The sequence below is a fragment of the Tamandua tetradactyla genome, chromosome 8 (genome assembly GCF_023851605.1).
Source record: "Tamandua tetradactyla isolate mTamTet1 chromosome 8, mTamTet1.pri, whole genome shotgun sequence".
Lineage (NCBI taxonomy): Eukaryota > Metazoa > Chordata > Mammalia > Pilosa > Myrmecophagidae > Tamandua > Tamandua tetradactyla.
In genome coordinates, this window is record NC_135334.1 from 19,047,757 (window position 1) to 19,060,192 (window position 12,436).

At 44.1% G+C, this 12,436-nt stretch overlaps 1 protein-coding gene across 3 annotated transcripts in view; it reads right to left on the reverse strand.

Moving 5' to 3' along the window:
- SORL1 (sortilin related receptor 1) overlaps window positions 1-12,436 on the reverse strand; it is a 180,985-nt gene that overhangs the window by 10,942 nt on the left and 157,607 nt on the right. For all 3 annotated transcript variants that reach the window (XM_077112638.1, XM_077112637.1, XM_077112639.1), the window contains exons 41-43: window positions 5,550-5,734; window positions 2,255-2,374; window positions 722-886 (exon numbers count right to left, since the gene is read on the reverse strand). In XM_077112638.1, the coding sequence (XP_076968753.1) occupies window positions 722-886; window positions 2,255-2,374; window positions 5,550-5,734 (470 nt within the window). The remainder of the gene's footprint in view (window positions 1-721; window positions 887-2,254; window positions 2,375-5,549; window positions 5,735-12,436) is intronic.

The following is a 12,436-nucleotide window of genomic DNA, read 5'->3' on the forward strand; positions in this document are numbered from 1 at the left end:
GTTATACTTATTTCCTACCAGTGTAATTCTTACATATATGGACAAGGTGGAAATAAAGCTATGTAGGAAGTACAACAAACTCAATCATCAGGGAGGTGAGTCAAGAGAAGTTTTAGCATTTACCAGAGCAACCATGCATTTAAAGCCAAGTACCCCATGGGTAGGTGGTAGTCGTGGGGTAGCTGGGAGAGGTCAGGAAGTCTGGAACAATGGAAAAGGGGAACCATTTTCTAGGACCAATGGCCCTTCTTTTAGAGCAAGGGTCAGCAAACTTTTTCTTTAAGGGATCAGGCAGCAATCACTTCAGGCTTTGCAGGTCAGATGATGGTCTCCATTGAATCTACTCAACTCTGTTCTTTGTAGCATGAAAGCAGTCACAGATAATACATAAACAGATGGGTGTGGTTTGGTTCCAGTAAAACCTTATTTACAAAAACAGAAGAATTTGGTCTGAAAGCCATACTACACCAATCCCTGTTTTACAGGGTCAGGGAACAGGATGTGAGAAGGCAGAGAAGAGGGAAAGACAAGCCAATATGGCAGCCAGGCATAGTGGAGAAATGTCAATTAGAAGAGGCACCTACAAGAACCAGACAGAAATGGAAGAGAGACCTCTGCTGAGCTCTCAACACCAGGTCCATGTTTCCTGCCCTAGTATAGAACCCACCCCCACCCTCTCCTCTCCCCAACCCAAGCAAGATTTCCTGGCTGGCCCACTCACCAAGTCCTGGTCAGGAGAATCATACGGCGATTCCCACTTGATGACAACAGAGGTTTTGCCTGTACGTATGGCATGCAGATGGCGGGGTGGAAGCCTGCTGTCTGGGATCATCTTCACTACCACATAGTCAGAGGACGGTCCAAGGTAGGGCACCACCACTCGGACCTACGGCCCAAGAACATGTACAGAAAAATAAATGCCGCATGGACTTTGAACAATCTTTAATTGACTAACTGTTCAACAAAATAGTGACACATGTACCCAATAACAATGTAATTGGTACAAAAAGATATAAAATATAATTCCCTACCTACCCCAGATCTCTAATTCATTTTCCCATAGGTAACACAGGTAACAATTTCTTGGCTTCACTCCAGTAATGTCCTAAGAATCTATAAGCAGATGTGTGTGTCTATGTGTGTAAATACACACATATATACATCATACATATATTTGTATGTGTGTACATGTAGCTATTTTTCTTTATCTTTTCACAAATTAAAAAGCAGTACCCAGTCTATCATACTTTTTGCTTCTTTCATTTAATAATAAAACAGAGATTTTCTATAGTGGTACTTGAAATTGTATTTTTTTTGGATGGTTGCCCAATCTTCTTTTGCATGGTGTGGTAGTTAGAGTCAGGTGTCAACTTGGCTAGGTGAAGGTGCCTAGTTATATTGCTGTGGCTATGAGCCAATGGCATGTGAACCTCATCTGTTGCTGATTACATCAGCAGTTGGCTAGGAGGCGTGCCTGCTGCAATGAATGAGGCTTGATTTAATTGGCTGGTGCTTGAATGAGAGAGTGCAATGTAGCACAGCCCAAGCAGCTCAGCATACCTCATCTCAGCACTCACAACTCAGCCCAGGCCTTTGGAGATAGAGAAAGGAATCACCCCGGGGAAAGCTGTTGGAACCCAGAGGCCTGGAGAGAAGGCCAGCAGAGATCGCCGTGTGCCTTCCCATGTAAGAAAGAACCTCAGTTGAAAGTTAGCTGCCTTTCCTCTGAAGAACTATATGCTAACTAAATAAATCCCCTTTTATTGAAATCCAATCCATCTCTGGTGTGTTGCATTCCAGCAGCTAGCAAACTAGAACACATGGCTTAGCCATATCTAGAACACATGGCTTAGCCATATAGAAGAGCCAGCCAGTCTTCTATAGACATTTAAGTTGTTTCAAATCTTTTGCTATTACACACAACAGTGTGCCAAATCTTTTGACATGTTTCTTTGCACACATGTAAAAGTATGAGAGCTAAGTTCATAGCAATCCCACAAATGCTTTTGATTTATTCATTCCTGGGACCCAGTCACCTGACTCTTCATACTCCCCAAGGGAGCTGCAGTTGCTTAAGTGGCTGCTTGTACTGCGGTTCAAGCAGGAACCTGATGCTTGCAAAGCGGAGGAGCTTTGCTCTGCGCACACATGAGAGGTTCATCTCCAGCTCCTCACCTTATGGTTCTCTGAGCTCAGAAATCTAGAAATTAAACCATCACTTGAGGAACAGAAACTACATGTAGGAGAAACTCACCAGAAACAAATACTGCTCATCTCTACTGACGATGACGGTTTGGTTGTGCACAGATGTCCGGAAGCTCTTGGGGTTGCGATAGAGGTCGAGAAAGGATGTAGCATAGAAAATACCATAAACCTGGTAAAAACAGAGAATGGAAAACAACCTCAACTCACTAGTCAATGATCTTACTTTCTCATATCCCTAATTTAAAATCTGGGGAACCACTGCAAATGAGCTCAGAGAAACGTTTTCGTTCAAAATGTGTTCAATCAGCATTTACGGACGAGGTGCCCATTGTGGCTAGGTGCTACATCGGCACCTATGGAGAGAGACAGAATGTGGTCTCTGTGCTCGAAGAGCTCATTCTTGGAGAGAGGCAAGAAGAGAAGAAAAATAGATGTAATTATAAAAGACAAGATGCAAGCACAGAGCACTAGGTGCTATACTAGATGTACCGTGAGTCAGGGAAGAGAGGAGGTGGCAGCTCCAGCAGTTGGCAGCCTGGATGTGGGGACTGAGCGGATGTGCTGGGGGAGGTGGAAAGCCGGGGGAGTTTGTAGTGAGTGTGGAGTCAGGAAGCATATGGAGGGAGGGCGGATGGCAGACAATGCTAACCTCCCTGTAAATACCCACTCTTCCTTTCACAGTAGAACCCTGACTTTTAATGAGAACTGCCACCTGGAAAAAGGTCTACATTTCCCACCTCGCATGAAGTTACAAGTGGCCACAGGGTGAAGTTCTGGCCACTGACATGTATGGGGTCTCAACAGTGGCTCATCACAAGATGGGCGAGTGCTTCTTCCTTCCTGCGGCCTGGGATTCAGATGGTGGATGAGGTTCCTCCTAGACCAGGAGGTGACCTTGAACTCAGATGCCACATGCGGAAGATGGCAGGGCGGGAGGCCAGGATCAAACCAGGCCGCTGCTACAGAAGCCCTGGGCTGCTGAATGCCAAACATCATTTAATTGACAGAGAAATTAATGATGTGGAACTGCTTTTACTCTCGGTTCCTTCCTGTTATAAGCAGCTATTCTTAGTCCTAACCCACATACATGGGAAACTGAGGGATTCTGAAGCAGGGAAGTGGGGATTTGAAGGACCTTGTGGCAGGAGGGTGAAAGCTGAGGGAGCTTGTAACAGGAGGGTAAGAAGGAGAAGAAACTTTCTTTACAAGGTAGAATCAAAAAGCATTTTCTAAACAATAAAAAAGCATTTTCACCAAGAGCACAGGGGCAGGTAAGACAGGGGGCTTGAAGAGAACTGTGCAAAATTGGAAGAGTCGTGGAAACAGAGAAAGAGGGGATCAGGGATATGCAAATTACTTCCAAGTCCCAGATAGTGGCGTGGTCCCCCAACCCAACACCCACCCCCCGCATGCTCAGCAGCCAGAAGGACCAGAGAGGGGAGGGTGTGGGTAGAAGAGGAAAGGGAGCCCTGATAAACTGGATGGAGGTGGAGAGAGAAGAGAATCAAGAGGCAAGTGCAAATGGAATGGGAATCAGGGAATAAATCAGGCAGCCGCAAAGCAGGAGTTGGGACAATGTGGTCAGGGGGCTCTGAGCTCAGAGTGGGCCTGACATTAGAGAGGATGGAGTAGCTACAGCAAGGAAAGGAGACTTGGGGGGGGCAGGGTGTCAGGAGGGCCCCCCCACGAGGACAGTGAAGACAGCCAGACGACGGCAGTTATCATGGTGGAGGAAAAAGCATGGGTCAGATACCCGCGTCCTTGGTGAACAAAAGATGGGTAGGAGCTGGGAGCTCCAATCTGCTTTCTCTAACATGAATGTACCAGTTATATCAGCAAGGGTGAGGCACAGACAAGTTCACACACAATCAGAGACCCTAAAATAAATTAACAGCCCACTGATCTTTACATCACTCCGTGTTCGTGGTGGGTATGCCCTGTGTGGGTAAATAAACAGGGAGAAAGACAAAGTCTACCCCAGGAAGTCTTGGGTGACTCTGGCTATTCTCATCACAGCCTCTGTCTCAGAATCAGGACTACACAAAGGGAGTATATAAAAGTTATAAACAAAGTTAAGTATACAAAAGTGAAGCTAGCCAGACCTGAGCGCAAATTCACAGTCTATTGTTTTGCTAGAACTTCAACTGTGGCAAGTTACTTAGCTACTCTGAAGCTTAAGTTCCTCAATGGTGAAATAGGAATATTTATCCCATAGAGCTGATGAAAGGATTAAGTGGGAGAATGTGTATAAAGGGTTTTGCATCGTGAGTGCTTAGTGAGTCTTACTTCCCCTCGCTTCTTCATGTCTGATCTTAGACAGCTGCATGCAAGCCTTGGCTACTCCCCCACAACCATCCTGTACCACATGTGCACTGGGGGGACTCACAGAAGACAAGACACAGGCCATTTCTCCCATGCATCAATCGTTACGGATTTATTCAGGCCCTGTGTGCAACTGTGTGCTTAGTTCTACAAGCCCGTAAAATTGGAAAACCCAGAACACAATCTTTGCTCTTGAACTTACAAACCATTTAGGTAAGAGCAACAGGCAGAAAATACCAAATAGGACAAAGCAGTGTCCAATGAAACATCACACTGCATGTTACAGACCACAATTATTTTAGTTCATAAAGGAAAGAGTTCAGGTAGCAGAGAGTAGGATTTATGTAGCACAGCTGAAGGATGGAAGGACTCCACGGACAGAGCAGCATAAGCCAAGGGAAGAGGCAAAAGAAAAATGGAACATGTCAAGAACCTGGGGAAGGCTAACCTAGAAACTAAAGGAGGCTGGGGAGGGCGGGAGGTAGAAAGCAAGACTCAGAACAAAGCCCCAAACACGTCATCATGAATACACAAAAACAAAATGTAAATAAGAGCTGTACACAAATGCTGTGGACCCTAGAGTGAATGGGGAGGTGCTTGTTTGGGAGGACCTGGTCTGAGAAGGCAAGCCGGGGTGGGGATGGGGAACTGTGTAAAGTAAGAAGGGGCTGGTGGAGCTGTGGATAAGATCTTACTTTAGGACTTCGTCATCACACTTACTGTGTCTGCTGCAGACATCTCAGCGAGACCATGACCCAAGGTCAGTCCCTGAGCACAGGAAGGTGCCACCCTCTTTGCACTCAAGATCTATTAAGCAGCAAGCAACACGGGCTACTCTCTCTCAGGGTGTGGAGTGGGATGCTGGGGATGAGACATCAGGGGCCTCCAGAAGACAATCCAGAAACGACTGAGGGGGAGCTTGTGCCTGGGGTGAGAGGAGGAGGAAGCCCTGGGACCGCCTGAGGCCTGGCAACAGGGGGGAGTCTGGGCTCACTTTGTGATGATCATCTCGGCCGACTCACCACGTTCCTGGGCCCAGTCCAGGTGCATTCCACAGCAGTCTGATTGATGGCCTTGGCTTTGAGGCTAGGAGCAGGGGGCCGGGTCCCTTTGGTCATGACATGCTCAAATGCCAAAGGACTATCCCCCACTTCTGTCTTGGCCCAGGCAGAAAGCTCGTAGGATGTATGAGCTGTCAGATTGCCAACTGTGAAAACACAGACAAGAAGATGCCAGGCGGAAGCCAAGGGGGTTAGTCAAGAATAGGTGCCATGATATACACATCTATTTTTAAAAAGTAGAATGTAGTTTCTCAATGTCAGAGTCACAAATGCAGTAGGACTTTCATTAGTTTACAAATGAAGGCAAGGGATTTACTGATGGCTACTCTCTGACACACAGGCTAGGTGCTGGGTAATTTCTTTTCAGTTTATCACTGAGAGATATAACTTAGTACAACACTCTCTGAAAGCCATGTAGCTTATGTAACAAGAGCCTTGAAAATTTTTATGCCCTTCAATCCAGTTATCCCAAATCAGAGAGAGAGAGAGAAGCTTAAAAATGTGTGGAATAAATGAGAGCCTTTAATCCTATATAGCTTAATGTAATGCCTGGATACATCCTAGAGTATATTAAGCAGATAATCAAAAGTATTGACAGGGCGGTGCAACGGTGACTCAGTTGCAGAATTCATGCCTGCCATGCCGGAGACCCAGGTTTGATATCTGGTGCCGGCCCATGCCAAAATAAAATAAAATAAAATAAAATAACTATTGGCAAAGCCCCTTGAGGGATGGGAGAAACAATATATGGAACCATTAAACTTTACTACCAGGGAAACCCTTCCTACTGTGTCAAACATCAGGGACACCCAAGTCAATAGACCAAGCCCTCAATCTTGAGGTTACTCCTGTGAAGCTTATGTAGGTAGTGGAGAAGCTTAGCCTACCTATAGGCATGCCTAAGAGTCACCCCCAAAGGACCTCTTTTTGTTGCTCAGATGTGGCCTTTCCCCCTCTAAGCCCAACTCTGCAAGTGAAATCATTGCCTTCCCCCCCACATGGGACACGACATTCAGGAGTGAAAGTCTCCCTGGCAGTGTGGGAAATGACTCCCAGGGATGAGCCTGTCTTTGGCACCGTGGGGTTAACAATGTCATCCTGACCAAAAAGGGGAAAAGAAGGGTAACAAACAAGGTATCAGTAGCTGAGAGAGTCAAGAGGCTACTCTGAAAGTCATTCTTACACAAGTTGCAGTTACATTTTGCTACGACTATAACTTGCCAAACCCCAACCAAAATGATTCCTGCCGACCCTAAAGAACACCTAGGGCAGACAGGAGGAGGGCGAAGATGGAGGCTTAGTGAGGTGTGGGATTTAGTTCATCCTCCAGAGAAGCTAAATAAATAGACAGGAACTGTACAGAACAACTGCTGGGGCCACACCACGGACCAGACACACAGCGTGCACCAGTCTGGACCAGCTGGACCAGCTGCAAGCACCCCCCAGAACCGTGAGTTCCCCAAACCGCCATGGCCGGTGCCCCTCCCCCACAGGCTGCTTCCCAGGGGGAAAGGAAAGAGAGTTTACCAGCAGCAGGGGCTGAGCACAACCAAACTCCAATTGTAGAATTAATTAACAAATAGTAACTACTGAAAATAGGCCCCCAGCTCAGCTGAACCTCCAGGAAAAGCAGAGGTCACTAGTATTCATCCCAGCACTGAGGGGGCAGGGCTGATGGAAAATGGGGGTGGGGTGGGGTGGGAAACAGGTTTTTTGGATTTGAAAAAATTTGGGCCCTGAAGGAAAGGAGGGGGCACATAGGACCTGGAGATACATAGAGCAATGTACCAACTTCAGCTCTTGACTGGCAAACCTGAGGAACGGGGGTCCTGCTCTGAAAAAGGTTTTTCTCTTTTGTTTTGGTGGCTATGTTTCTACGGCTTGACTGCTCTTTGGATACAGCTGTAAGGCTTCCTGGGCTCCACTGCCCCAGGCATAGGCAGAATTAAGCTTGTTTGAGTGTCTGTCTGGAGCCCTTACCTTCCCCAGGAGAGGGGTGGGGTCCAGCTCAGACGGAATCCCTTCCTCAAGGAGTTCAAACCTCAGGGTTTAGAAAAATGAAGCAATTAAAACCAGCCTACAACCTCTCCTCGGTCTCCACCACACTGAAGTTACAGGTACCGCATCACCTTATGCTGGTGGGACATGCAGACAGAAAAGTGCCACATACTGGACAGGATAGGAAAAACAGAGAGAGCCCAGAGGCATCACAGGAAAGTCTTTCAATCTGCTGGGTCTCACAATCAGGGAAAACTGACGCAGGTGACTCTTTCCTACAGACAGGAGGACAGCTTCGTCTGGGAAAATCTGGCTGGAGTCTCTAATACCTAAGTAGACCCTCCTAAGGGGGGAGAAAAAAGGCACTATACAGGCAGGGCAAGAAACAAGAAACAAGTACTGAAAAACTCTGATCCATTAAACAAAACCTAAACTAGAGGTCCAGAATAAGCTAAACTGAATGTCAAAGAACAGAGAGACAACAAAGTCATCCAGCAAGAAAATCCTAGGTAAAAAAAGTGAAAACAATACCTAGAATAAATTAATTAAGGTAATTAAATGCCTAGACACCAGCAAAAATTAATGAATCATACTAGGAAAATTAAAGATATGACCCAGTCAAAGAAACAAACCAACAATTCAAATGAGATACAGGAGTTGAAACAATTAGTTCAGAATATTCAAACAGACATGGAAAATCTCATCAAAAATCAAAGCAGTGAATTGAGGGAGGATGTAAAGAAGGCAAGGAATGAACAAGAAAAAAAGAAACTGAAAGTCTGAAAAAACAAATCACAGAACTTATGGGAATGAAAGGCATAGCAGAAGAGATGAAAAAGAAACAATGAAAACCTACTGTGCTGGTTTGAAAGGTAGTATGCCCCCTAGAAAAGCCATGTTTTAATCAAAATCCCATTTCATAAAGGTAGAATAATCCCTATTCAATACTGTATGTTTGAAACTGTAATCAGATCATCTCCCTGGATGATGTGATTTAGTAAAGAGTGCTTGTTAAGCTGGATTAGGTAATGACATGTCTCCACCCATTTGGGTGGGTCTTGATAAGTTTCTGGAGTCCTATAAAAGAGGAAACATTTTGGAGAATGAAAGAGATTCAGAGCAGAGAATGCTGCAGCACCATGAAGCAGAGATGATCTCCAAAGCATCTTTGGAGATGAAGAAGGAAAACGCCTCCCGGGGAGCTTCATGAAATCAGAAGCCAGGAGAGAAAGCTAGCAGATGATGCCGTGTCCGCTATGTGCCCTTCCAGCCGAGAGAGAAGCCCTGACTGTGTTTGCCATGTGCCTTCTCACTTGAGAGAGAAACCCTGAACTTCATCGACCTTCTTGAACCAAGGTATCTTTCCCTGGAAAGATGCCTTAGATTGGACATTTCTACAGACTTGTTTTAATTGGGACATTTTCTTGGCCTTAGGACTGTAAACTAGCAACTCATTAAATTCCCCCTTCTAAAAGCCATTTCATTTCTGGTATATTGCATTCCAGCAGCTAGCAAACTAGAACACCTACAATGTCAGGTTTCTAGAGGCAGAAGATAGGATTAGTGAACTGGAGGACAGAACATCTGAAATCCAACAAGCAAAAGAAAACATAGGGAAAAGAATGGGAAAAAAATGAGCAGGGACTCAGGGAACTGAAGGACAACACGAAGTGCATGAATATATGTGTTGTGGGTGTCCCAGAAGGAAAAAGGAGGAGAAAAACTAATGGAGGAAATTATCACTGAAAATTTCCCAGCTCTTATGAATGACTTGAAATTACAGATGCAGGAAGTACTGCATACCCCAAACAAAACAGATCCAAGCAGATGTACTCCAAGACACCTACTAATCAGAATGTCAGATGTCAAAGAGAAAGAGAGAATCTTGAAAGCAGCAAGAGAAAAGCAGTCTATCACATACAAGGGAAGCCCAAAAAGAGTATGCATAGATTTCTCAGCAGAAACCATGGAGGTGAGAAGACAGTGATATGATATATTTAAATTAGTAAAAGAGAAAAACTGCCAACCAAGAATTCCATATCCAGCAAAATTGTTCTTCAAAAATAAGGGAGAAATTAAAACATTTTCAGACAAAAAAATCACTGAGAGAATTTGTGACCAAGAGACCAGCTCTGCAAGAAATACTAAAGGGAGCACTAGAGACAGATATTAAAAGACAGGAGAGAGAGGTGTGGAGAAGAGTATAGAAATGAAGACTATCAGTAAAGGTAAAAAGAAGGAAAATTAGATATGACATATAAAATCTAAACGGCAAAATGGTAGAAGAAAGTACTGCCTGTACAGTAATAACACTAAATGTTAATGGATTAAACTCCCCAATCAAAAGACACAGACTGGCAGAATGGATTAAAAAACAGGACCCATCTATATGCTGTCTACAGGAAACGCATCTTAGACCCAAGGATAAACACAGGTCGAAAGTGAAAGGTCGGGAAATGACATGTCATGCAAATAACAATAAGAAAAGAACAGGAGTACCTATACTAATATCCAACAAATTCGACTTCAAATGTAAAACAGTTAAAAGAGACAAAGAAGGATACTATGTATTAATAAAAGGAGCAATTCAATAAGAAGATATAACAATCAAATATTTATACACCAAGTCAGAATGCTCCAAAATACATGAGGCAAACACTGAAAATAGAAAAAGACATATCTACCATAATAGTTGGAAACTTCAATTGCCCACTCTCATCAATGGACAGACCATCTAGACAGAGGATCAATAAAGAAACAGAGAATTTGAATAATACAATAAATGAGCTAGACTTAACAGACATTTATAGAACATTACACCATACAACAGCAGGATATACCTTTTCTCAAGTGTTCATGGATCATTCTCAAGGATAGACCATATGCTGGATTGCAAACCAATCTCAATAAATTTTAAAAGATTGAAATCATACAAAACATTTTCTCAGATCATAGGGGAATGAAGTTAGAAATCAGTAATAGGCAGAGTGCTAGAAAATTTACAAATATATGGAGGCTCAACAACACACCCTTAAACAACCGGTGGGTCAAGAAAGAAATTACAAGAGAAATCAGTAAATATCTCAAGGCAAATGAAGATGAAAACACAACATATCAAAATTAATGGGATGCAGCGAAGGCACTGCTAAGAGGGAATTTTATTGCCCGAAATGCCTATATCAAAAAAGAAGAAGCAAATATCAATGAATTAACAGTCCTTGATATATTAATGGACTTAATAGAGAAAGTCCATTAACTTTCTCTAGTTCTTCTAGTTGGAAGAACTAGAGAAAGAACAACAAACTAACCCCAAAGCAAGCAAAAGGAAAGAAATAATGAAGATTAGAGTAGAAATAAATGAAATTGAGAATATGAAAACAATCAAGAAAATCAAAAAACCAGAAGTCGGTTCTATGAGAAAATCAATAAGATTGGTGGACCCTTAGTAAGGCTGACAAAAAAAAGAGAGAAGATGTAAAAAAATAAAAGCAGAAATGGAAGAGGAGAGATAATCACTGACCCCACAGAAATAAAGGAAGTCATGAGTGGATACTATGAACAACTTTATGCTAATAAACTCAACAATGTAGATGAAATGGACAACTTCCTAGAAAGGCATGAACAACCACCATTGACTTGAGAAGAAACAGACGACCCCAACAAACCAAACACAAGTAGAGAAATTGAATCAGTCATTAAGAATCTCCCCAAACAGACTTCCGGAGAAGATGGCGGCTTAGTAAGACGCGCGGGTCTTAGTTCCTCCTCCAGAAAAGCAACTAAAGAAACAGAAACAATACAAAACAGCTCCCGGAGTCACGACAGAGACCAAAAAAGACAGCGTACCCCATTCTGGAACGGCTGAACGGGTAGGGAGAATCCACTGCTGTGAGATACCCGAGGGGTGCACGTTTTCCCGGCTGGGGTGGCTGGCGTCTGGGGTCCCCTCCACGCACGTGGCTCCCCGGTCTGACTGGGAACATTGGATAGCGGGGCCCTCCCCTCACGCTTGGCGTCTCGGGCCAGCTGGGCAATTTGGACCGGCACTCCCCCAAGCCACGGCCAGCGACCCCCGCCTCCACGCGCGGTTTCCCGGGCCGACTGCCCCGCAGACAAACGACCGTCACGAGCGCCACCTACTGGGCAGGAAAAGAAAAACAGAGCCCAGAGATTCCACAGAAAAACCTTTCAACCAGCTGGGTCCCACACCCAGGGAGATCTGATCAAATGCCCAGACACCAGCAGAAAATAATGGATGACGCTCGGAAAATTGAAGATATGGCCCAATCAAAGGAACAAACCAATAGTTCAAATGAGATACAGGAGCTGAGACAACTAATGCTGAATATACGAACAGAAATGGAAAAACTCTTCAAAAACCAAATCAATAAATTGAGGGAGGACATGAAGAAGATATGGGCTGAACAAAAAGAAGAAATAGAAAATCTGAAAAAACAAATCACAGAACTTGTGGGAGTGAAGGACAAAGAAGAAAAAATGGAAAAAACAATGGATACCTACAATGGTAGATCTAAAGAGACAGAAGCTACAATTAGTGAACTGGAGGATGGAACAACTGAATTCCAAAAAGAAACAGAAACTATAGGGAAAAGAATGGAAAAACTTGAGCAGGGAATCAGGGAACTGAATGACAATATGAAGCGCACAAATATACGTGTTGTGGGTGTCCCAGAAGGAGAAGAGAAGGGAAAAGGAGGAGAAAAACTAATGGAAGAAATTATCACTGAAAATTTCCCAACTCTTATGAAAGACCTAAATATACAGATCCAAGAAGTGCAGCGCACCCCAAAGAGAATAGACCCAAATAGGCGTTCTCCAAGACATTTACT